Source organism: Macaca nemestrina, chromosome 10, assembly GCF_043159975.1.
Source record: "Macaca nemestrina isolate mMacNem1 chromosome 10, mMacNem.hap1, whole genome shotgun sequence".
Lineage (NCBI taxonomy): Eukaryota > Metazoa > Chordata > Mammalia > Primates > Cercopithecidae > Macaca > Macaca nemestrina.
Genome location: NC_092134.1, coordinates 89,259,090 through 89,286,781, shown reverse-complemented (window position 1 = coordinate 89,286,781; position 27,692 = coordinate 89,259,090). Strand labels below are relative to the sequence as shown.

Genomic DNA, 27,692 nt, shown 5'->3' with positions numbered 1-27,692 from the left:
TCCGAACAATGTTATATAGTCTAAGGAAAGTAGGCATAGAATCATTATACAAATTAGAGGTATGATTGGCTGGAGTTTGAACAAAGCGATTTGGCAAACTATGATTCGTTCCCGCCATTTCTGATATTTCAGTACAACCCTTGAGGCAGAAGAGCAGTTTTACACAAAGGCAGTTAATTATATTGCATCAGGTTGCACGACCAGTTTATGGCTATCTTGCTTAAACACACCTTGTGACCTGGCTATCTTACTTAAACATTCCTTGTGACCTGGCCTCAGAAAGAGAAACATGTACTTACAGAACTTACAAAACCTCTGGTACGTGCAAAGATTAGAGAGCAGAACAAGGGTGTAGTGGGTGGGGGGCGGGTACACATCTATCTTTGTGTCCTTTCACCAGCAACGGATCAAAGCTTCACGGAGAATGACTTTGACGAGATGAGAGAAGAAGGCTTCAGTCCATCAAACTTCTCAGAGCTAAAGGAGGAATTACGTACCCAGCGCAAAGAAACTAAAAATCTTGAAAAAAAAGTGGAAGAATTGATGACTAGAGTAACTAATGCAGAGAAGGTCCTAAACGAAATGAAAGAGATGAAAACCATGACACAAGAAATACGTGACAAATGCACAAGCTTCAGTGACCGACTCGATCAACTGGAAGAAAGAGTATCTGTGATTGAGGATCAAATGAATGAAATGAAGCGAGAAGAGAAACCAAAAGAACAAAGAAGAAAAAGAAATGAACAAAGCCTGCAAGAAGTATGGGATTATGTAAAAAGACCAAATCTACGTCTGATTGGGGTGCCTGAAAGTGAGGGGGAAAATGGAACCAAGTTGGAAAACACTCTTCAGGATATCATCCAGGAGAACTTCCCCAACCTAGTAGGGCAGGCCAACATTCAAATCCAGGAAATACAGAGAATGCCACAAAGATACTCCTCGAGAAGAGCAACTCCAAGACACATAATTGCCAGATTCACCAAAGTTGAAATGAAGGAAAAAATCTTAAGGGCAGCCAGAGAGAAAGGTCGGGTTACCCACAAAGGGAAGCCCATCAGACTAACAGCAGATCTCTTGGCAGAAACTCTCCAAGCCAGAAGAGAGTGGGGGCCAATATTCAACATTCTTAAAGAAAAGAATTTTCAACCCAGAATTTCATATCCAGCCAAACTAAGTTTCATCAGTGAAGGAGAAATAAAATCCTTTACAGATAAGCAAATGCTTAGAGATTTTGTCACCACTAGGTCTGCCTTACAAGAGACCCTGAAGGAAGCACTAAACATGGAAAGCAACAACTGGTACCAGCCATTGCAAAACATGCCAAAATGTAAAGACCATCGAGGCTAGGAAGAAACTGCATCAACTAACGAGCAAAATAACAAGTTAATATCATAATGGCAGGATCAAGTTCACACATAACAATCTTAACCTTAAATGTAAATGGACTAAATGCTCCAATTAAAAGACACAGACTGGCAAACTGGATAAAGAGTCAAGACCCATCAGTCTGCTGTATTCAGGAGACCCATCTCACACGCAGAGACATACATAGGCTCAAAATAAAGGGATGGAGGAAGATTTACCAAGCAAATGGAGAACAAAAAAAAAGCGGGGGTTGCAATACTAGTCTCTGATAAAACAGACTTTAAACCATCAAAGATCAAAAGAGACAAAGAAGGCCATTACATAATGGTAAAGGGATCAATTCAACAGGAAGAGCTAACTATCCTAAATATATATGCACCCAATACAGGAGCACCCAGATTCATCAAGCAAGTCCTTAGAGACTTACAAAGAGACTTAGACTCCCATACAATAATAATGGGAGACTTCAACACTCCACTGTCAACATTAGACAGATCAACGAGACAGAAAGTTAACAAGGATATCCAGGAATTGAACTCATCTCTGCAGCAAGCAGACCTAATAGACATCTATAGAACTCTCCACCCCAAATCAACAGAATATACATTCTTCTCAGCACCACATCGTACTTACTCCAAAATCGACCACGTAATTGGAAGTAAAGCACTCCTCAGCAAATGTACAAGAACAGAAATTATAACAAACTGTCTCTCAGACCACAGTGCAATCAAACTAGAACTCAGGACTAAGAAACTCAATCAAAACCGCTCAACTACATGGAAACTGAACAACCTGCTCCTGAATGACTACTGCGTACATAACGAAATGAAGGCAGAAATAAAGATGTTCTTTGAAACCAATGAGAACAAAGATACAACATACCAGAATCTCTGGGACACATTTAAAGCAGTGTGTAGAGGGAAATTTATAGCACTAAATGCCCACAAGAGAAAGCAGGAAAGATCTAAAATTGACACTCTAACATCGCAATTAAAAGAACTAGAGAAGCAAGAGCAAACATATTCGAAAGCTAGCAGAAGGCAAGAAATAACTAAGATCAGAGCAGAACTGAAGGAGATAGAGACACAAAAAACTCTCCAAAAAATCAATGAATCCAGGAGTTGGTTTTTTGAAAAGATCAACAAAATTGACAGACCACTAGCAAGACTAATAAAGAAGAAAAGAGAGAGGAATCAAATCGACACAATTAAAAATGATAAAGGGGATATCACCACCCACCCCACAGAAATACAAACTACCATCAGAGAATACTATAAACACCTCTACGCAAATAAATTGGAAAATCTAGAAGAAATGGATAATTTCCTGGACACTTACACTCTTCCAAGACTAAACCAGGAAGAAGTTGAATCCCTGAATAGACCAATAGCAGGCTCTGAAATTGAGGCAATAATTAATAGCCTACCAACCAAAAAAAGTCCAGGACCAGATGGATTCACAGCTGAATTCTACCAGAGGTACAAGGAGGAGTTGGTACCATTCCTTCTGAAACTATTCCAATCAATAGAAAAAGAGGGAATCCTCCCTAACTCATTTTATGAGGCCAACATCATCCTGATACCAAAGCCTGGCAGAGACACAACAAAAAAAGAGAATTTTAGACCAATATCCCTCATGAACATCGATGCAAAAATCCTCAATAAAATACTGGCAAACCGGATTCAGCAGCACATCAAAAAGCTTATCCACCATGATCAAGTGGGCTTCATCCCTGGGATGCAAGGCTGGTTCAACATTCGCAAATCAATAAACATAATCCAGCATATAAACAGAACCAAAGACAAGAACCACATGATTATCTCAATAGATGCAGAAAAGGCTTTTGACAAAATTCAACAGCCCTTCATGCTAAAAACGCTCAATAAATTCGGTATTGATGGAACGTACCTCAAAATAATAAGAGCTATTTATGACAAACCCACAGCCAATATCATACTGAATGGGCAAAAACTGGAAAAATTCCCTTTGAAAACTGGCACAAGACAGGGATGCCCTCTCTCACCACTCCTATTCAACATAGTGTTGGAAGTTCTGGCTAGGGCAATTAGGCAAGAGAAAGAAATCAAGGGTATTCAGTTAGGAAAAGAAGAAGTCAAATTGTCCCTCTTTGCAGATGACATGATTGTATATTTAGAAAACCCCATTGTCTCAGCCCAAAATCTCCTTAAGCTGATAAGCAACTTCAGCAAAGTCTCAGGATACAAAATTAATGTGCAAAAATCAGAAGCATTCTTATACACCAGTAACAGACAAACAGAGAGCCAAATCAGGAATGAACTTCCATTCACAATTGCTTCAAAGAGAATAAAATACCTAGGAATCCCAACTTACAAGGGATGTAAAGGACCTCTTCAAGGAGAACTACAAACCACTGCTCAGTGAAATAAAAGAGGACACAAACAAATGGAAGAACATACCATGCTCATGGATAGGAAGAATCAATATCGTGAAAATGGCCATACTGCCCAAGGTAATTTATAGATTCAATGCCATCCCCATCAAGCTACCAATGAGTTTCTTCACAGAATTGGAAAAAACTGCTTTAAAGTTCATATGGAACCAAAAAAGAGCCCGCATCTCCAAGACAATCCTAAGTCAAAAGAACAAAGCTGGAGGCATCACGCTACCTGACTTCAAACTATACTACAAGGCTACAGTAACCAAAACAGCATGCTACTGGTACCAAAACAGAGATATAGACCAATGGAACAGAACAGAGTCCTCAGAAATAAGACCACACATCTACAGCCATCTGATCTTTGACAAAACTGAGAGAAACAAGAAATGGGGAAAGGATTCCCTAGTTAATAAATGGTGCTGGGAAAATTGGCTAGCCATAAGTAGAAAGCTGAAACTGGATCCTTTCCTTACTCCTTATATGAAAATTAATTCAAGATGGATTAGAGACTTAAATGTTAGACCTAATACCATAAAAATCCTAGAGGAAAACCTAGGTAGTACCATTCAGGACATAGGCATGGGCAAAGACTTCATGTCTAAAACACCAAAAGCAACGGCAGCAAAAGCCAAAATTGACAAATGGGATCTCATTAAACTAAAGAGCTTCTGCAGAGCAAAAGAAACTACCATCAGAGTGAACAGGCAACCTACAGAATGGGAGAAAATTTTTGCAATCTACTCATCAGACAAAGGGCTAATATCCAGAACCTACAAAGAACTCAAACAAATTTACAAGAAAAAAACAAACAACCCCATCAAAAAGTGGGCAAAGGATATGAACAGACATTTCTCAAAAGAAGACATTCATACAGCCAACAGACACATGAAAAAATGCTCATCATCACTGGCCATCAGAGAAATGCAAATCAAAACCACAATGAGATACCATCTCACACCAGTTAGAATGGCGATCATTAAAAAGTCAGGAAACAACGGGTGCTGGAGAGGATGTGGAGAAATAGGAACACTTCTACACTGTTGGTGGGATTGTAAACTAGTTCAACCATTATGGAAAACAGTATGGCGATTCCTCAAGGATCTAGAACTAGATGTACCATATGACCCAGCCATCCCATTACTGGGTATATACCCAAAGGATTATAAATTATGCTGCTATAAAGACACATGCACACGTATGTTTATTCCAGCACTATTCACAATAGCAAAGACTTGGAGTCAACCCAAATGTCCATCAGTGACAGATTGGATTAAGAAAATGTGGCACATATACACCATGGAATACTATGCAGCCATCAAAAAGGATGAGTTTGTGTCCTTTGTAGGGACATGGATGCAGCTGGAAACCATCATTCTTAGCAAACTATCACAAGAACAGAAAACCAAACACCGCATGTTCTCACTCATAGGTGGGAACTGAACAATGAGATCACTTGGACTCAGGAAGGGGAACATCACACACCGGGGCCTATCATGGGGAGGGGGGAGGGGGGAGGGATTGCATTGGGAGTTATACCTGATGTAAATGACGAGTTGATGGGTGCAGCACACCAACATGGCACAAGTATACATATGTAACAAACCTGCACATTATGCACATGTACCCTACAACTTAAAGTATAATAATAATAAATAAATTTAAAAAAAAATAAAAATAAAATTAAAAAAAAATTCACTGAAAAGAAAGTGCTTTTAATTTGCAAAACAATTTTTAGTAATGTAACACTATAAAGAAAATTAGTCATAGGTAGAAGTTTTGTATCTTCTAAATTCTTTTGAAAATTCTATGCAGAACCATAATCACTGGGGAAAGCTTGCAGTTAGAATTAATCTGGCCAGCATACTCATAATAAATAACTTTTTATTAATATTAAAACTAATAAAGTTAGCAGACCCAAAGTAAATGGATGCATGGTAGTCTGTTTTTATTATTATTTCCAAAGGCTAAGGTAACTGAACTTTCATGCATGATGTTGTAAAAATTAAATGATGCACAATCATTTGAAAAATGGATTTTCCTTATACAAGTTGGCCTTTTCGGCTCTATATATTTGTTTAGAAATATATCTGTCTTCTGGCTGATATTGCTTTAGACTGATCAAATTTCTGTTTGAATATAATAATGGGATAGTGTTTTGAGTTTCTCAAAATAAATGTCTGAGAGATAGCATTAGTTCTTTTTGATTTGACACTTCCTTTCCATTGGCTATTTGGAGGTTACATAGACTTTATCCTGGTTATTCTACTTGAGATACACAGCATAACACATGATCACCCAATCAGTATTTACCTTGAGTCATGTATGATTAGATGCATCTGGAGAGTCCTAAAGGTTGGGCCTGCCAGGAGCCCATTTGCATCATGAACTGAAGAGTCTTTTAGGAAGTAGTCCATCCTATGGCAATAGAGAGTTGACATAGAGAAGCTTGATATAAATTCAATGCTTTGAGAGTAGAAGGAACCAAACCATGGAAGTTGCGTGGTTCATTCCACCACCCTCCGAAATGTAGCCTTGAGTGTGTTGATGATAAAAATCCTAAAGCATCCTTTACAAAATTTTTGAGCAATTTTGGAAACACTGAAGACTTCTGCTTTGTATTCCATATATAGCACCAGAAGAAGCAGGGTTACATAAAACTAAAATAGTGACTGCAGCGAGAGGCTGGAGCAGCCTTCTGTCTGACCCAAAGAAGCGGGACGGGAGACATCTTTGGCAGTAGTTAGCTGGAGTCACAACCAGCCATGCTAGCACTGGAGGGAGACAGTTTCATAAAGGTTTATGGCTAACTCAGTGGCTTTCCAGCATCTTCCAAGCAGGTTCATGGACATTGTCTTCTGTGGTAGATACCTGTTTATAGAGTCAGGAAAAAAAAAAAAAAGAAAAAAAAGGCAGATTCCACATGGTAAAAGAGAGAACTGGGTTTCTGTGCAATTGTGAGACCCGTTGGTAACTTCTCAGAACTTGTGTGTGTGAAGGACCTTATTTTAAGAATACGAGATCCTGAAATGCCTTAAATTACTTTTCCTCAGGAAGATGTCTTGGGGAAGATAGGAAAGTCTGATATGATAAGAATGACAAATTACAATATGACATGTAATACAGATAAATGAACTGCATTTGTTGCAAACTACAAAACTAAACCAAATGCAGAATTATAAAGGAGCAAACTGTTAAGCTCTTTTCATCCATTTTGTTTATATTACTGTCTTCTGAATGAGTTCATAGTGTCAACAGCATCTTTGGCAAAAATAAAGGAATTAAAAGAATAAGAGAGGTCACAGTAAAGCCTCACTAGGTATTCAACTGAGTTCCTTTGAACTATTTTGTTCTGCTTATTTGGTCTGGGGTTTTTCTTTCAGTTTATTTCCAAGTTTGACATTCCCCAAGCTGCAGATCCACATTTCCAGCTGTCTTCTGTATATTCCCACCTGAAGATGTTATTATCTTATAATTATTCCCCAAATCTTCTGCTCTCTGTATATTGTGGTTGATGTTGTTGTTAACGATGTCACCATCCCTTTAGTCTCTCAAGTAAGGAAAATAGATTTACCTTTTGCTTCTCCCACTCCTTTGGTTCCCATATCCAATATGTTAATATTGGTGCCATTAGTAACTTCTCAGATTTTACTCCTATCTTTCTAACACTGGAATATAGGTCTTCGCCATGTCTTGTCTGGAATTTTGCAATAGCTTCTTAACACAAGACTCCCCCCACTGTAGTCAATACTCTACCTTCGTTATTATAGTTATCTTCCTAAGGACAAATCTGATCATGTCATTTGCTCTTCATAATCCCTGTTAACTTCATTGCATGGGGCATAAAGCCTAATTTGTAAGCTCTGAAAACAAAACCCTTCACACACTGGCTCCTTCAACTTCATCCCTATCACTCAGATTCAGCCATATTGGACTTATCACTGTCATTTGCATAAAACTGGCCCATTCACATTTGTTCGTATGCAGAATTCTTTCATAAAATGTCTTTAGTTGGCAGAATCTTAGTCATCTTTTCAACAGAGAGCAAAATCACCTTCTCTGGGATTGTGAGCTTTACTGAATGCTCTCAAAGCCAGAATTAGTTTCTCCCTCTTTTCTGTTCCTTGGCACTTTCCTTCCTAACCACAGCATGGCACCTGCAACAATTATGATCATTTCTCTATCTTGATGTCTGTGTCCCCACTAGACTGTGTGATCCTCTAGAACAGAAAAGTGTCAGCAATTCTCTTTGTGTCCCCAGAGTCTCACATGGGACAACACCATGGCTATAGAATAAGTGTTGACAGAGTGAATGAATAAAGAAGCACAGTGAAGTGACTAAGTCAGAGGAGGGACACTTAGATCAGATTCAGAAAGCAGAACTACAAGTGGATAGAGTGTGGCTGTATGTAGAGTAGAACATTCTAAGTGTCAGAACTTTTAAAAGAGGTAGCGTTTCCATGTCAGTCATCATCAGAGACATGCAAATCAAAACCACAACAAGATACCATCACACCAGTTAGAATGGCTATTATTAAAAAGTAAAAAAATAACAGATACTGGCAAGACTGCAGAGAAAAGAGAATGCTTTTACACTGTTGGTAGGAATGCAAATGAGTTCAGCCCCTATGGAAAGTAGTTTGGAGATTTCTTAAGGAACTAAAAATAGAACTACCATTTGACTCAGAAATTCCATTACTGGTTGTGTATATTCAAAAGAAAATAAATTGTTCTTCCAAAAAGACACATGCACTCATATGTTCAAACAGCATTATTCACAATAGCAAAGACATGGAATCAACCTAAGTGACCATCAGTGGTGGATTGGATAAAGAAAATACGGTACATTTACACCACGGAATACCATGCAGCCATAACAAAGAACAAAATCATACCCCTTTCAGCAAATGGATGCCACTGGAGGTCATTGTCGTAAGTGAATTAACACAGGAACAGGAAACCAAATACCACATGTTGTCACTTATAAGTGGGAGCTAAACAGTGGATAACATGGACATAAAGCAACGGAAGACATTGTGGATTACTAGAGGCAGGGAGGGAGGGAGGGAGGCATTCAAAGGTTGAAAAACTAACTGCTGGGCACTCTGCTCAGTACTGTGGTGGCAGGAACAATCATACGGCAAACCTGGCATCACACAATATACCCAGGTAATGAACCTGCGCATATACTCCATGAATGTAAAAGTTGAAATTAATTTAAAAATGAAATAAAATAAAATTTTTAAAAAATGAAATAAGAAGTAGCAAGTGTTGCTTAATTAGAAATTCTCAGAGGATGGTTGGCCACTTGTGAACAAATGGATAGGTGACGTGCCTCAGGTAGTGGTTGGCTATGCTAAATGACCTCTAATTCTACTCAGAGATTGTGTTATTCTTCATTAATACCCAATCCCTCGTGTCACCTGATAATTTCCAGTAGTCGGTGATATCTGCCTTTGACCCTGGCTCTGTAAGTTTATCTTCCATAAATAGATTGGAAATGTGTTCAGTTGGAACTAAGCCAGGGGAAGGGGGAGAGAATGAAAATGAGAGTATCAAGTAAACATAAATGACATACTGTGATTTTTTTTTAAAGATGGTACATGAAAACTGAAATATTCTGTTTGTAACACTGAGAAGAGCTGAGGCTTTGCATTTTTGATACTGCAAGTGCCAGGAGGGAAAAGCAGCAACCTCCTCCCACCCCTGGGAGTTTGGTGTAAAGGGACATTGCCCAGCCTGCAACTAACTTGGAGTTAGTCCAACCTATCTACTTGTGCCAAAATGTAGCTCTAATATCTTTGTGGGTTTTTGTAACAACATATATAATTATAATGCATTGTTTTTATATAGCACCTTTCTCTAAGGAGCATAAAGTGCTGTGTGGACATTATCCCATTAAATCTCACAGCACTCTGGGGACATTGAAAGAAGGCAGGTGATATTATATCCCTTTGAACTCAGAGCTGAAAAGGAATTTCTCCAACCAAAAGTAAATAAAAGCAATATGGAATGAAAGCAAGATTTATAAGAGGATGTAAGGTTAGAGTTTAAAGGAAGATATTGACTATGTTAGAATTAAAGGGAGATTTAAAGCAAAGAAAAAAACGTAAAAAAAAAGCTGTGAGAAAATGAGAAAGTGTCTAGAGTGTGTATATATATGTGTGTGTGCACAAAATTAAAATAATATACAAATACTTTCAAACTTTGGAAAGCAAGATTATTTTGAAACCATCTATAATTTTACTACAATAACAAAACTAATTCGATATACTACCTTATGTCTTTTTGTTTTATTTTTACTGTGCATCTGTGATTTTCCACATAAAATTATACCATATATTCAATTTTGTATTATGTATTTTTCACTTAACTATATATCATAAAGTTTGCATACTTATAATTCTGAGTAGCTGTGTAATTTTCCATGGAATTATAAACCATAATTTGTTTTACTCTTTTCTATCAAAAGGCAGTTTCCACATTTTCACCATAATAACAATAGATTGAAAATCTATATTTATGCATATGTATTTTTTATTTTTTAATTATTTCCTCAGCAGAGAAGATTTCCAGGAGTAGAATGACCAGATTAATATGGATATATAAGTACATTTAAACATGACTGCATAAACATATTCTCAAATTTAAATGTAAGTGAAAAAAAGGAATAAGAAAATTATCTCAAGACCAGCTATATTTACAAGTTACAAACTGTTTACAAGTTTCCAAGGCAGCTATTTTAAAAGTAAAAATGTTAGCAATGTTTTTGTCTGTGCACAAACAAGTAGTTTGATTTTATTTTTATCACATTGTCATTCAATTCAATTTCTTTGGTAGTATGAAACCAGATTAAAAATAAAAAGTTGAAACTCAAAGAAAACATAAATTTGTACCTGATTTTTAAAAGTAGATCTACTTCGCTAGAACATGTAATTTTTCTGTACTCTTAATTTTAATTTACATGGTCAAATGTTCTATGAAAATAATAAGGAAAGTGTGTATGTGTGTATACCAATACCTAAAGCCCCATTTTAAGAAAGTAAATATAACTGTAAATTTTTCTTATGAATTATGGAAGCATTGGAGAAAATGATATGTGTGTATTACTGTTTTTGGTGACAGGTTGGTACATGGTATCATAGTCATGTGCCAAAGTGATCACCTCAAGAGTTAAAGATTAGGGCGGGCGTGGTGGCTCATGCCTGTAATCCCAGAACTTTGAGAGGCCGAAGTGGAAGAATCACCTGAGGTCAGGCATTTTAGACTAGCCAACATGCTGAAGCTCTATCTCTACTAAAAATACAAAAATTAGCTGGGCGTGGTGGTGCACACCTGTAGTCCCAGCTACTCGGGAGGCTGAGGCAGGAGAATTGCCTGAACTCCAGGGGCAAAGGTTGCAGTGAGCCGAGATTGCACCACTGCACTCTAGCCTGGGTGAGAGGGCGAGACTCTGTCTCAAAAAAAAAAAAAAAAAAGTCAAAGATTAAAAATATTGGCTTTTAAAAACATTTAAAACACATTAAAAACATATTGATGTGTAAGGTAAATACTGACCAAGGAAACTGTCAGACCAGTGTTTTTCCAAATGGCAATCTATCTAAATGATGTCAACAATTTTAAGTCAAAACTAGCTTAGATATGAATAAGGCATACAGCCTTAACCATGGACTTGAAAATCTTGTTTTAATCACTTTTCTCAATAATATTCTTGCTGATCTGAAGTCACCTACCCCTTTTTATGTATTTTATGGTTTTAAGAAATGTTGCAAATTGACTGAAGTTAACATGGGACACCAAAACATTTCTACTAGCTGACAGAAATTTTGCAAACCATGTCATTTTTATGGCTTTAGCAATAGTGTTCAAAGGATATGAATTGAGCATTGAAGCAGTACTATAGATTGCAATTTCTGTTTCACCACACAGTCTAACAAGCAGGGTCTGTCTTGGGAAAAATGGGACTTAAGGTAAAGTATTATAAGAAAGACATTTTTTCACAGACTCTAAAAGACAATCTAAAGTTGGGTATATTAAAGCTACCCACTGAGAAAAGTTCATTTGGTCTCTGTTTAAAACTAAAAACTCCGGCCGGGCGCGGTGGCTCAAGCCTGTAATCCTAGCACTTTGGGAGGCCGAGACGGGCGGATCACGAGGTCAGGAGATCGAGACCATCCTGGCTACCACGGTGAAACCCCGTCTCTACTAAAAAATACGAAAAACTAGCCGGGCGAGGTGGCGGGCGCCTGTAGTCCCAGCTACTCGGGAGGCTGAGGCAGGAGAATGGCGTGAACCCGGGAGGCGGAGCTTGCAGTGAGCTGAGATCCGGCCACTGCACTCCAGCCTGGGCGACAGAGCCAGACTCCATCTCAAAAAAAAAACAAAAAAAACAAAAACAAAACAAAACAAAAAAAACCTAAAAACTCCATACTATAAAAAGATGAGCAATTTATACAGTTACATCCTACTCCTGTAATACAGTGATGAGCTACATACTGTCAACAACCTGTGGTCACCAAGAAAATGGAAGATAGAGAATGATTGGTTAATTTACTCATTCTCTCAGTGCTTGAATGAGGAATTTATTCCCCAGTGGGTCCATAGGGAACTTCTTTCAAGATTCTATTGTTAATACAATGCTTCCATATTATCCTGTGAGTATTGTTTAACTTGTTTGCCTCTTCTACTAGAGGATGAGCTTTCTTGGAGGCAAGAATTTTGATTTATGTCTTTGGTATCCCAGGGCCTTGCACAGTTCTGGCACATAGTAAGCACTTATTAAATATTGGTGAATAATCAAACAGCCAAATGGTTTTTACGTCCTACCACGCATCTGCTATTGTGCTAAGGACTGAGAGAGACATAAAGAAGTGTACCTTCAAGGAGTGTATAATTAATACATAAATGTGAAGTTAAGAACATCACACAGTAGTCGGTTGTGAAGCTGTATTAGAAGATTCTTTGGTGCTGGCACTGAGCAAAATAGTCAAGAAGAGTTACATATACAAAAAAAATTGTGCCATTGTGATAGGTGAGTAATAGATAGGCATGGCCATACAGGTTAACCAAGAAGTACTAAGATCTATTTCCATCATTGTTTGATTAGTGTTCAACTCCCTTTTTAGACTGTGCTCCAAGAAGTCAGGGTGCACATGAGTTTTCATTGACCATTGTATTTCTAAGATCTAGCAGAGTACTGGCATGAAGTAGGTAATTGAGCACTTGCTTTGCTCAATAGTCTCTACTTTTTCAAAGGCTAGATCATTCTCATCCTCATCTCCCAGCTCAGGTGTCTCCTCTTTCAAGATGCCTTGCAGAGTGCCCCTTCTGTTATTTCTTTTCTCAATCCCTAGTTTATTTCCTTTGCAAAACATATCACCACTTATTTGGCTCTTAACTAGTTCTTTTACCTGTCACTCCCACCAGACCTGATGGTAAACCTCTGTCCCTCTGTTTTGGTCCTGGTTGCAGCCATAGCACATATCACAGCACCTGGTACCCTTTCCCTGGAGAGGCTCTTACCTAATAACGGTCTTTTCTTAACCCTAACATAGCTTCTCCCAATCCTTATCCTGGTTTATTTTCTCTCTAGCACTAATATTTTCTGAAATTATTCTGTGTATGTAGTTATGCCATATTCAAATTGTAAACCCCATGAGGACAGAGCCTAGAGCCATTTCTACCTGATTCATTGCTATATCGCCAAGGCTTAGTAGGGGGACTGACACAAACAGTTCTTGAATGTGCAAGTATTTAGCAAATAAAAGGTGATGGCACAAATAAAAGACCTAATTTTTTAAAAAAGCAAAGAAAAGAGATTAGTTAGCTAGGGTGGCAAAACAAGTGTTAACTTAGAATTGTGATGGTGAAGGCAAGATCTATTTTCAATGAAAAATAATGACTGGAAATCAAAGATAAAGAGAAGTGACAAGGACTAAACCAGAAGAGCAATCTGAAGACTTTATCTACAAAACTGTGGGCAAACATCTGTACACAATTTGACAGCTTCTTTTTCTTTTTTTTTCTTTTTTCTTGTTTTTTTTTAAAATAATAATAATTATTATTATTTGCCTACAGGTGCGTGCCACCACGCCCAGCTGTGGTTTAATGAGAGACACAAGTGAAACAATGGTTAGACCAAGACAGTAATCTAAGGTCATTTAGAGCCAGGACAAGCTGAATTACTTGCCATCTTGCAAAAACACTCATGGGACTGGAGAGACCTAGGTTTGGCTTTTACTCTTCTATTTATAGCCATATTACAGTGGGTAAGGCAGGTGCCTTCTGTGAGCCACAGTGTCTCCAATTGCAAAATGAGAAAAATAAAACCCGCCCTGTAGTATCATTTTTAAAATAGAACAAAGAAATACACGTAAAAGGCTGCACCTAGTACAGAACCTACTTCATGTGGGAGATCATTGAATAGTGGTTATTGTTAGAATAGTGCATCAATTACACTGCCCAACTAGAAGGGTGGCAAGCAAAACATTTAATCATATTAGTAAAGGAAGATGTATTTCCTTTCATTTAAGTAACTTTAAAGGACATCTATTTTAGATTATTGCATGAGCAACCTATTGATCATAATATATAATTGTCAGTAAGGGCATGATTAATCATAAACTACTGACTTGGAAAAGAAAAATCATTAATTATAATAATTATTATTCTTTCTCATTGTATATAATTGAGGCTTAGAAAGTAAAATTGAAAAAAATCTTTCACTGATTCTGAGTTAATTAGCATACCTTGCAGGTATTTACATTAAAACACCCAAATGTTCTTCCTATATTTTGTTCTAAAAGAAGAAGAGATTTGAAGAGCTCTCCATTTCAGGCTAAGGCTAATTGAAAGGCAGATAATACATGATTAGTTGAGGTATTTGTTCTGAGTATGTAGTTGTTAGAGTGAATTTTTCATTTGAAGATAAATATAATATTAAAAGTCCAGGAATCTCTGAGTTGGGAATTAGGGCAGAGAGCAGTCAGCAAATCATACATTTGTAAAATAATTTGGAACCTTTTTCAGAAAACTGATTTCTGAGTAGTCTGTCACCTAGACAATTTCATAATGATGCTGATTTGCCAACTTCTCCTCCAGCAAGAGGCAATAAATCAAGTGTACCTGGGTTTATATGGGGAAAAAACACATTAATTGATTTATGCATATAACATTGCAGATACCCATAAAGCAAAGCCTTTGGCAACTGGCAAATGTAAAATTTCACATTTACCTATGGCTCTCCAAGTACAATCCACTGCTTAAAGGCAAAATTTTATGTTTTATTTTTAGTTTTTACGATTGCTTCCATATAGTCTCTCTGTGCATTAAAAGTCCATTTTCAGAACCATAGGTTTACCAATTTTTATGAGTAAAAATTTTATGAGATATTATACTGAGGTAGCATAAAATTATTTTCTGATAATTTTTACCACCTTCAGAACTCTCCTGTTACTTTGTTTCCACATATGCCTAAGGATATCATTTGTAATACTTTTAAATATGACACATTTCATTAGAAATATGATATATTGCACAGAGATATTATATGAAGCTTCAACTTCATAATAACGTTACAGATATAGTTTTTAATGTTGGTTACATTGACAATTCTATTTAAAATCAAATATAAAGAAGGATATTTAATAAAATAATTAATGATTTTTATATTTACAGGCAATGTGTCATCTTCTGATCATAATTATGAGCAAAAAGAATTAATCCTTTAAGTGAAGGGCTTTTTGTAACAGTTACTTAAACACTCCATTGATGCACAGAGGAAGACTTAAGATAAAATAGTTCATTAGGTTTCTATGCCAAAATTATTGTTACCCATATAGATTTTCTTATGTTTTTGCACTGCCTTAAGTCATATACATAATATAAAAGTTTTACCATTTAATGATATGCACAGCCACAGTATGTTGGGAGTACAAATCTTACCATCACATAAGTTCCAAAGAAACATAAAAAATGTCTTTTTAGCAAGCTGTGAAGTTTGATAGCCATCACTAGTGGGCTCTAAATCATCTCAAAAGCCACTCTGTTTTTCCATGCAAAGATATAGGAATCTGACATCAGAGTGCCTAAACATGATGAAAAATATCCTCAGGTGAGAAAAGCGAAGTGCAAAGAAGTTAGGGAGATAGTATTCATTACTAGAAATATGATAAGTTTAGAGCCAAATCTATGCATTGGCAGTAAAAATTCTAAGAGGGCCATAAACCATCTAGAGTTAAATGCCTATCTCAGCCTGCATATTTTGTAGGCTTTGTCAATGACTTGCAGGATAAACATAGGACCACTTCCATTCCATCACTTTGCAATGTGTGTTAGACAGGATTCCCTCCCCAGGTGCTCCAGGTAGCAAAAATTTCTGAGAAAATATTATTTCAAGATGAGCTGCAACATACCACTGAAAGTCAACCTTTCATTACAGATATAATTTAGCATCAAACAGGAAGACATATCGGCATGATAGTTGGACTTAAAGTGGGTAGATAATTGCAACATTAGGCCTGATGGGGGAAAATGTCATGAAAAATCTTACTGTGGTAAACAAAAGAAGTCTTTTCAATCAGACTGTCCTGGGTACAAATCCTTTTGGTATCAATTGTGCAGCATTGGACAAGCTATTTAACTGCTCTCTGAGCCTCAGTTTACTCCCAAGTAAATTAAGAAAAATCCTACCTACCATATATATTTGCATGTGGTTTACCATAGATTAAATATATCAAATACCTGGCACAGAGCAAATTCATGACAAATGTTTGTTTGCTTAGTCTGAATTGAATATGAAAATACAGTCAATCTCCTATATAGGATTTTCTTGAAGAGTCCTCAGTAATATGAAGGGAAATGTATTGGAATATAGTTCGGGGGCTACTGATTGAATTTCATCTGATCTCTTTCAGTAATCTGTTGGATGATATGGGAGGATTCCTGTAACCTCCTTGACTGTCATTGTCTGTAACTATAAACGGAAGTGTTTAGTTTGATTCTTTATTTATCAATGTTATTTTATATTCTTTGAGAATAGATGCTTTGCATCTAGTGAGCATTGACTGACTGTTGAATTAGTTCAATAATAGTGTGATCCCTACTATGGGGAACTTGAGTATATCATTGGGAACTTCTGTGAGAAATGTGGACGTCGCATTCACTCTATTCATGCTATGTGGAATCTATGAAACAGATTTGCTGTAGCCACCTCAGGCTTTGAATGGATTGTGTCAGTATAAAGATAGGCAACTGCCAACAAGCATGTAAGGTTCTTTACTCTAGCATGTGGACTTGTTTTCCAAAAAGACCCTGAGAGTGATAGAATCTCTCTCCCATAGGTGTCCAACAAGGAAAGTAATGTATTTTAGACTTTTCTTGGCCGTTGACCTCTGGACTAACAATAGTTACAGAAAATTTTTTAATTCACTAAGGGAATAATTCTCCAACAACAAAATGTACTTTATTCTTTCCTTCCCTGTAACCTGCTCCAGTGTATCTCATTTTCCTAGTCTTTCCTCTCTTACATGAGGGTGGATAATTTTTCTCTAGAGCTCAGAGGATGAACACTCTTGACCTAACACTCATTGAAGAAAAGCATGGAAAGCCTGCCAGTTCAAACCCATTGCTCTAAAGGTCTTACTTTCTGTTACATATTATCACAGGGTGGTCCATAGGGGTCAGAGACAGAGGTTGTTTCAGAACCTGAAGTCTTTACTAAAAAAGATGAAAACAGAAAGAAACCACACTGGGTACAGAGCAGTGAGGATCCAACCTATTGTTTCTAAAAGCCTGCTACATTCAAGACACAGTGAACTTAACCCAGTTTTGTTTTGTTTTTTAGAAGAACAACCATCTTGACTTCACAAAGAGTTATGGTCAGAATATTTAACTACTGGTACAGCAGCAGTACTGACCAAAGAGAATAGATACTGCGCAATCAGAATGGACACCAGCTGTAAACAACCAGTGTATCCATATTGGTGCACACTGGCTTTTAACATTTGCCATTGCAAAAACTACTGAAAATATTAAAAGGGAATCTCACATGTCAGAGTCCTCTGTTCTACTAAAATTCAAGTTATTTTATGCTAACAAAATTATTTGAAACTAATCTAATCATAGTCTCTCTCCAGATACTGCCTCTTTGCCCTACTCCGACTAACAGCAAAGCTCCTCATTAGAGTTCCGTATTTATTTCCTATACTTACTTCTCACCTTCCATTTTCTCTTGAACCAACTCCAATCAGGCCTTTGTGCCCAATGTCAGCTTCCTCAGGAGCTCAAAGGTCTTATCAATATCAACAACCCCCATTTTGCCAAATCTGATGGTTAATATTCAGTCTTTTTATTACTTAACCCTTCAGGGGCATTTGACACAAGTCAATCATGCCTTCCCTTTTGAAACATATTTTTACCTGGCTTCTAGGACACCACTTTCTCTTGTTCTTCTAATGCATGTCATTTCTTTTCAGTTTTCTTTACGGGATTCTCTTCCAGCTTATAAATGAGGCAGTGCCTCAGTCAGTCCCTGGCCTCTTCTCTTGGCTTTCTATGCTCCCTTTCTAAATGATTTTATCCAATTCTGTGGCCTTAGATCAATAGACTGGTGAGTCCACATCTATATCTCCAGCCTTGTGCTCTCCCCAAAGATTCTCAACTGCCTAAATAATATACCTCCACTTGGATGTCTAATAAGCCCTTCCATATTAGCATATTCTGAGCTCTCTGGATTTATTACCAACTTCTCTATTTTCTGCAAGTGTATTGGTTCTCCAATGTCTCCCTTCTCAGCAAATGCTATTACCATTTCCTAGTTGCTCCAGCCATTCAGAAATTCAGTTGGTGATGCCTTCAAAATACACCTTGATCTGATCACCTGGCCACCCTTATTTAAATTGCCATCATTTCACACCTAAACTACTGCAACAGTCTCCTAATAGATTTTTACCCCTCCTGCAGTTGGTTTATAACTGTTCACATCACTCACGCTCCCATGACCATTGTTACCTTGCTGTTTCTTCAATACAATCGTCTCATTTCCTCTTCAGGGCCTTTGCACTTGCTCTTTCCTCTAACTGATATAATCCTCCTCCAGAGCTTCTCAGGGCTTCTTCTTTCATATCAGTCAGTACTCCACACAAAAGTCATCCTCAGAGAAGTTTTCTTTTTAATAATTAAAATAGAAGCCACACCCAACTTACTATTCTCCATCCCCTTTGTCTGCTTTATTTGCTTCAGAGCACTTATCACTATTTGACATCATATTATCTTGCTATTTTCTGATTGGTCTGTCTCCCCAAATAGAATATATGCTCCATAAGGCATTCCAGAAAAATGTATAATCGTAGAACTAAAACCATTGTGAAGAACTCTGGAGGTCATTCACCTCTACCCACCATCTAATATTTTAGATCAACTTTGTATACTCTCCCTTATTTGTAAAGTGAATATTTTTATATTGAATCACATTTCCTACTGATCTCCATCATCATTATTTTTTCATGGAGAAAAATGACCTCAATATTAAATAAAAATGTTACCAAGGACAATAATACCTACTCTTGACAGTATGCAATTAATTTTCCTATACAGCCCACAGAAGAAATTATTCATTCAGACAATTGAATGTGACCATTCCTGGCAGCATGTGTGCAGCCAGAACAGATTCTGGAGCAGTGACATTTTGTACCAAATATGCAAATATAATAAAGCACCAAATAAGTAGGAGCTATGTGCTATTGAACTGTAGCCAGAGCCTGAACAAGAACACAAATATGTTGTCTAATAACTTTGTTCTGCTAGATTTCACTCATTCCTTATTGGAGGAGCACTCATTTGAGTAAGAAATATGCCAATTTATATAGTTAACTTTCCTTCTTCTTAGGAAGTGCTAACTAGATCAAGTTGTTTGATAACTGATGAAGGTGATCCAAGATGACTTATCATTGAGTACGTTTCTTTAGACTTTGCACTAACTTTAGTTATCAGCAACTCTTCATAGCCAATTATTTGTACCCCCTATCCCCTTTTATTGGTGTCTTTAAGATGTTAAGCATTCTTTCCTGTGTACTGGTTAACCATATTTGCCTAGTGAGGGGGTATTGATTTTCCATTATTCCTAGATGCCACATGGTACATTTCTATTAGTTGTAAACACTTAAAAGACTGACTTATATTTTGTCCTTCATCACATCAGTCTGCCAGGGCAGGACGTCTTTAAATGAGCATTTCATCAGACAGGTTTCTACCTTGGCACTTAAAGGAATGATGTTTTCAAGGTATCTAGATGTAAGGAAGTTTGCTTTAAAAACCCTCTGCTATCTTGCCAGAGCCTCAAGGGAAGGCCTCTGAAAAGTAACAGACTGTACTTACTTTTCAGGCCTCTTCTGGGCTTGACTTATTTGCTTTTTCTATAGGCACTAAACTATTACTTATATTTAATGTATATATATTGACTTCAGAATTTTCCAGAAAAATTCATATTGGCCTTTGCAAGTAAGAAAAATTATTGATGAATAAAAGACATTAAACCACCCTATAAAATAGATCCTTAGGATAATTAAATTGTTTCAGCAACAACAATTTTGAGAGTTCATTGGTGTTTTAGAATATACAAAAGCACATAAAAAAGTGAAATTTTAAACAACATTTCAAGTAAGGGGTTAAGTTTGACTTGGATCTGTTTTAGTGATGAATGAGGTCTGCCATCTTTACTACTTGTTGAAAAAAGCCTACTTGAACCAGAAAGTCTAGATTTTTCTCCACAGATTTTAATTTCTTTAAATAGCATAAGTTCCTCCTGAGAGAAAACTCCAAAGGGTTACAAAATTAATTTGCCCTTGAAGGGAAAAACAACAGTAAATATTAAGAGAAAATGAGAATACAACATATGAGAAAAGAGTTGCCAAACGATATCTAGAAAGTAACCTCCTGCAATGTCTCTATTGTTCATCCTTCACATTTACCGCAGGGCATCTCTTACATTCAGCCTTGCCTTAATGCTCCTCCTGCTGTCATTCACTGTTCGAAATGATCACCGGACCTTTAAAAAATCACATGTTGGTTTATATTCTCTTTCCTTGTTCTCTCCCTTGGTTAGACATGTCTCATGAACTTCTTTGCATTTACATGATGACGAAAAGGGTGACTTGGATCACCCCAACAAACATTTTTAACCAACTCTCCAAACATTTACTGCCTCTTCTCATGATATTTACAATGACTTCCACTCTCTCTAATTATCCACTCCTTTCCTCTGTGATCAATGACAAATGGTTCAATCTTTGTTTCACTCTGTATAATTCCAGTACAACTAGTTTATAGGGGAAAAATAAGACACCAATTTTTAATAATTAATATAAGATTGATGTATAATGTTTATTTACAAAAACAAGTATTTATTGTGTTGTTTCTATTTACTTATCCATCTTGTGTTTCCATTTATGTGAAACCACAAAGGGATTCTTTTTTTTTTTTGAGATAGAGTCTTGCTCTGTCACCCAGGCTGGAGTACAGTAGTGCAATCTCAGCTAACTGCAACCTCTGCCTCCCGGGTTCAAGCGATTCTCCTACCTCAGCCTCCCAAGTAGCTGGGACTACAGGCATGAGCCACCATGCCTGGATAATTTTTGTATTTTTAGTAGAGATGGGGTTCCATCATATTGGCCAGGGTGGTCTCGAACTCCTGAACTCAAGTGATTTGACTGCTTTGGCCTCCCAGAGTGCTGGGATTACAGGTGGGGATTGTTATATATCTTCAACCTTCAGAGAGTTCCATTCATCAATTCAACAAATATTTGAGTTCTTACTATATACTGAGCATTATTTCAGCCATAGAAAATACAGCAGTGAACAAAACAGAAAGAAATTCCTCTAAGCTCCCTGGAGCTTACATTAATAAACAAATAAATAAGAAAAATCAAGGTTTCTATGTCAAGGTTTCTATGGATTTATTTGGCCAAGTGATACTAGGGCAACTTTGCCAATTAGAAGAAGTACAGTGCTTCTAACTTTGCCAATTAGAAGAAGTACAGTGTTGCTGAAAGAAATCAGGCACTCGAGTTTCTTAATAAGAAACAAAAATATCACCCAAAGCCTGAGTACAATTCTCCAGGCCACCACTGCTCACTGTCATCTGAAATTCGGTTGCTAGGACACTGCTAAGCATAGCAAAGCTAAGGACACTTTACAAGCTGGGGAAATTTTCAGTAGAATGATGTTATGATATTCCTAGATCTAAATTCAGTTATGAAATATGGGGGGATAGAGATTAACATAGAAAGAAATAAATATATCTGTAAAGTTGATGTTTGATATCATTCAAGCTTAATAATCTAATGCCTATAAAGAGAAGATATACAAATTATTACATTGAAAACTGTTGGTATTTTATAGTAACGTTTAAGAATCTATTGTCAACTCTGTTCTAAATGGTTATCAACTTTTCACTAAAATCGAATCTAATCTATCAATTTTCTCATAAACCAGGTGGATAATTTTTAACCTAGAAAATACAACCTTTATTCTGATACTATGGCTTTAGTTTTGCAGGGTGGAGTAATCATTACATTTTTATCCTCTAACGCTTCTCTAAATAGAAATGAGGCCTCTTCATTTGATTTGGGAAATTGAATGCCAGTCAGGGAATTCAAAACAGTGTTGGTTTCAAGCTTGAGTTCCCCTGAATAGTACCAAATTATTTTCCTTGACCCTGAGGCATGGGTCTCAATGAGAAAACATTGAGAAATTATGAATCCAAGATATCCTGAGATGATCTTGCCTGTATATTTAACATCTAACTGAAATTCTGTGTCTAATGTGGCTCATGAATAATAGGGATCAGTAACTGATTTTCATTGCTATAGGCAAAAGTAAACCATCCATATATGTAAAAAATAAGATTGTGTATATATCATGACACTGTCCTTTTATTTTTATATGGGAAATACACCCATATGAATAAAAATTAACTGTTCATCATATATGAAGCAAGATGCAAAGTTGGAAGTCTGTTCACACTGTGTACATTACCTTGAACTGATGAGAACTGGAGTAGCATAATGCCATGTGCCTAAGTAATTCTCACATCACTGAACCACCGATCTGATAGACCTCTGCAGTTATTGTAAGATTTAATAGCAGAGAATAAGAAAGCTGTGAATTACTAAACACTGATAACACTTCTTAAAGAACAAAATAAATGAATATTTCATAGTATACAATCCCAGGATTATCCTGTCTACCATGGGTTTTGTAGTTGAACACCTCTTGCCTCATCATTCCCTTAATTCAACATTTTTATCTTGTATTCAAAATATGTATTTTACATTTGTGTAGAAGGAAAGAAAGCCATGACTCTCATAACACTTCTATACAATCTGTGTATAAAACTGGCTATACATCCATAGTTATGATGCCAAGAGAATCTCAATGTTTGCTGTGAATCACCCATTAGTCAAATCTCTCCACTCATCAGAGTCTGGTTAGAAGCCAACTATCCCTGGGGCAGTTGTTTCTTGAAGAAAGTGTTAAGTTGGTCTTCTTGTTTACATCAAGGTAGTATGAATCAAATGACATCCCTGTGACAAAAAAAAAAAAAGAAGGAAAATAGTTTAAAGCCTGTCATGTAACTGGCTTTTGGTGACGACTGCCTTCAGTGATTCTCAATTAGAGCACATACAGCAGATAAAAATAATTCCAGTTCTGAATTAAAAGCAGGAAGTGATGTCACTTTCCATAGTTAAAGGCAGCATGGCCTAGCAGAAAGTATGTATTCTTTGGAGCCAGATAAAACCTCAGCTCTGCTGCATGGCACCTATATCACTTTGGACAAGTGACAGCTTCCCTGAGGCAGATGTTCACATCTGCAGGTGGATGTGTTAATTAGCTTGATTGTGGTTATCATTTTATAATGTATGCATATATCAAGATATCACATTGTGACTTTAAATATTTGTAATTTTTATTTGTCAATTATACTTCAATAAAAAATGGGTTAATAATAGCAAGCAGGATGGTTTTGTATGTAAGTACATACATGAATATACAGCCTAGGATGATAATAGAATGTTGCAGATGCTCCATAATTTATAACCCAAATGTCCACAGATTTCCTCTGCCATCGGATACACATGTTGCTGGCTATGCCTCCCACCTGCATAGCAGCAATGTCTCCCTCACACTGTTAAAGTCTTTCACACACAGTGTGACCCACATTGCACAAGAAACCGGTAAGCTCCTGTTCTTCTGTCTTCGTGAAGCCAATGCTTACATGTCTCTGAGGGAGGTGCCTTTCTCAACAGCCCTGTTCCAGGCACCCTCTGGGAGGACTGTGCTCTGGCCCAAGTCCCGGTCAAAGGCCCCAAGGGGCCAGTGTTCTGCAATGGATAAGGTCAGAAAGGAGAACACGGCTTTCTTCCTTTTTCTCCTGGACCTTGAAACAGCCAATGTGTGGCCCTCCTGGAAACATACCTATCCACTTCCTTTGCTTCACTGTCAGGATAAACTTGACCTTGAAATTATGCCAGGAAATAAACCATTTTTGTTGGACATTCACCTGTCTTTCACCTCTATCTCCAGCAGTGTGCTAATGTTATCTCATCCTCCCAAGGAGCTTGTGAGGCTGACATATTAAACACCAATTTATACATGAAGAGACTGGAACCTAGACAGATTCAGAATACCATCCCCACTCTCTCTGCTTTCTATCTCCTTTAAATACCTGAGGTTTCATCAGCCTAGGATGTCCATTTCCTTATTTATTTTTTTATTTATTTTGAGACAGAGTCTCGCTTTGTCACCCAGGCTGAAGTACAGAGGCACAATCTTGGTTCACTGCAACCTCTGCCTCCTGGGTTCAAGCAATTCTCCTGCCTCAGCCTCCCAAGTAGCTGGGATTATAGGCACGCACCACCACACCTGGCTAATTTTTGTATTTTTAGTAGAGATGGGGTTTCACCATGTTAGCCAGGATGGTCTCAAACTCCCTATCTCAGGTAATCTGCCCACCTGTCCCACCCAAAGTGCTGGGATTACAGGGGTGAGCCAACACGCCTGGCCAGGATGTCCATTTTCTATTAAATGAGCCCCACGTGTCCTGCGAAATGTTAACAATTATCATTATTACTTTTCTGCTCCAAGTTAAATTAGGCCAGAGTTTACACTCACTCAAGAATGATGAGTCTGAAGAGATATGTAGAATAGGAATTGAAATGTAAAAATCAGAATAGTAGAGAGAGAGAATGGAGGTAAGGCTTTAGGAGATTAAGTAAAAGAGTTTGGAAAAACAAAATCGTGATTATAAAAAGTAAAATAGAAAGGATGAATATGAAAGACTTTATGAATGAGTCATTATCTATTTTATTTATCTTCTTTTAAAAAATTCTTACATGGCACCAGCTGCTTCTCTCACACTTCACACCCCCAGGTCCAAACTACTTTCTCTGAGCCCTTTCTTTAAAAAAAGAAAAAAAAGTAAAGTAATCTTCCAGATAAAAACTAAGACTTATTCCTCCCCCTCTTTCCTTTACTCTCCGTTTCCATAACTTATCTTTTTCTGTGAAAGTACAGGTGGGAAATAATCAAGGAAGTGTGTGTGTGTGTGTGTGTGTGTGTGTGTGTGTGTGTGTGTGAGAGAGAGAGAGAGAGAGAGAGAGAGAGATTTTGATCATAGTCTACAAGAAATCTCTAGAGATTGCTTTCAAACTAAAACCAATTTCATAACCAATAGAAAACTTTAGCTTCATTGAAGGAAACGCTAAATGGGAGCATTCAAAAGTGTCTTTCTAGAAAGAAACCAGTTCTGAACACACTTGCCCAATTACTACCAAGAAATCTTCTCTTCCTTAAACCCAGAAATAAAAAGAGAAGTGCTGTATTGATAATGCTTTGTGTCATTTATCCAGGGCAAGTGAAAGATACTCTGGTTATCAGTGATTTTCTTTGTCAAGCATAATTTTTCATGAGTTATACTTTAGCAAAATACTAAATTCAATGTCAATTATTATTATTTTTGCAAATGTCTTCCAAGCAACATAGAAAGAACAAAGGTGGCATTAGTGGGAGAAAAAAGGCAAATGCACATTAACCTAATATTTTAGATCAAAATGTGCCAAATTAATTCAGCTTTAGTGTGTTGGGTTTTATGAACTTCCCAAATTACATGTCTATTTGCTGCTGATGTCTGAAAGACAAGTGGAGGTGAGACCAACAAGAGATTTACACGTACACTGATAGAAAGGGATAATGTTGCATCACTCCGTTTTTCTTCTTGTATATTTATTTCTTATTAGCAGCTTGAAATGATCCATAGATCAGGAAACTGGTAGACACTGCAGACTTTTCTGGTTACTGCCACTCACATATTATCTTTTCTTCAAGGCCCATTCGCTCTTAACCAGAATTCCCAACAGAGAGGAGAGTGGAATAGACATGGAAACCTCTAAAAAGTTTAGGCACTATATTACTAGCACATCCCTCTCAGCTGCAAATATAAAAGTCTCGAATAGACTTAATTTCTTTATATTGATGTAATGGATTAAAATCTCAAATTAATATTTTGTTTCTGAATTTTTCATATTCATTCTTTAAAGAATATTAACTAAATATAGGACTGATTATTTGGTGATTATTTAGGTGTTACAAGTGAAAATGTGTATACTAGTGTCTATGGATCTATCTCAAATGTTTCTTCAAATTTTGTGTATTCCTTCTTCATATGCTAGTTATGAACTTTAATTTGGTGCCTCTATCTGAAAACCAAGAGGAGGTCAGACACCTAAAAATGTCCTCATTTGCATCTGTTTCCCTTCCTTCAGAGAAGGAGGGTTGGCCCACCCAGTTTTGCCTTGAAAACAAGGAAATAACTAGTGACAATTTGGGAATTAAAATTCATTGTTGATCTCTCATGCTACCATGTCAGGTCTTCCATTGTTTGGCTTAAACTGATGCTGAATTGCAAGAGAGCCGGACAGGTGCCTGTCATTTTTACATTCTGGATGGTTGCCAGCAGATGTGATCAGTAAAAGTCACTTGATGTGAATCAAAGAACTTGGTTAAATGAATCAGATCTTCTTTACTTTGTCTTCTTACAGAAAACATGCTATAAGGTTCATATTTTTTAAAAGTCATGAAACAAAAAATAACAAATTTATCCCATATTTATTAAATACAGATCACTTCCTTCCTAAAAACATTTAAGTTCAGTTCTCCAGAATGAAAGAGATAAACATGTGTAGATGCAAATCAATTCTGTATTGGTTTCTTATTACCACATTAAAAAGAAAATCTGAAGATATAAGTTACGACTTAATTTTGATTTTGAATGTGTACTGCTACCTAATGTACATAAAACAACCATCACAGAATGAAACTGATATATCTAACAGCTGGCTGCATTTAAATGATTTTAAAATAAGTGCTTATAAAAAGTCAATTTTTGATGTTTTGCTGCTTAGAAATGAAACAAATCACAAATATGTTTTTATTTGATTTTCTCTGACAGGACTGGGAATTCCCCCATTTCATGGGAGACGTTGATGTAAATCTCCCTGGTTTGCACACCCCTCACATGCAGTTCAAGATTCCTTTCTTCCAGAAGATCTTCAAGGAGGAATATCGTATTCACATAACAGGTGTGTTGTATCTTCGAACACAATTTGATTATCTTCGTACATTAGTCAGCGTAATGCGAGTTGCTGTAAAAAGCAAGCCATAATATTTGAGAGGCATAAATACAATTTTATTTCTCATTCACTTAACAGTGCAAGGCGGTTTTCAGATCAACAGGGGGCTCCGTACTGTCATTCTGGGACCTAGGTTACTGGTGGCTTGGACAGTTTCAGTGTTAGCATCCAGCAGGCAGATGGAAATAAAGAGAATGGGGAAAGTGATTAAGAAGGCTTGTCTGTTC

General features: G+C 37.0%; 1 protein-coding gene across 5 annotated transcripts in view; it reads left to right on the top strand.

The window, feature by feature from the left end:
• The window catches only part of LOC105470104 (transmembrane protein 117), a 579,101-nt gene that overhangs the window by 538,670 nt on the left and 12,739 nt on the right, over positions 1-27,692 (top strand). For all 5 annotated transcript variants that reach the window (XM_011721851.3, XM_011721853.3, XM_011721855.3 and 2 more), the window contains one exon: positions 27,285-27,414. In XM_011721851.3, coding sequence (XP_011720153.1) covers positions 27,285-27,414 — 130 coding nt within the window. The remainder of the gene's footprint in view (positions 1-27,284; positions 27,415-27,692) is intronic.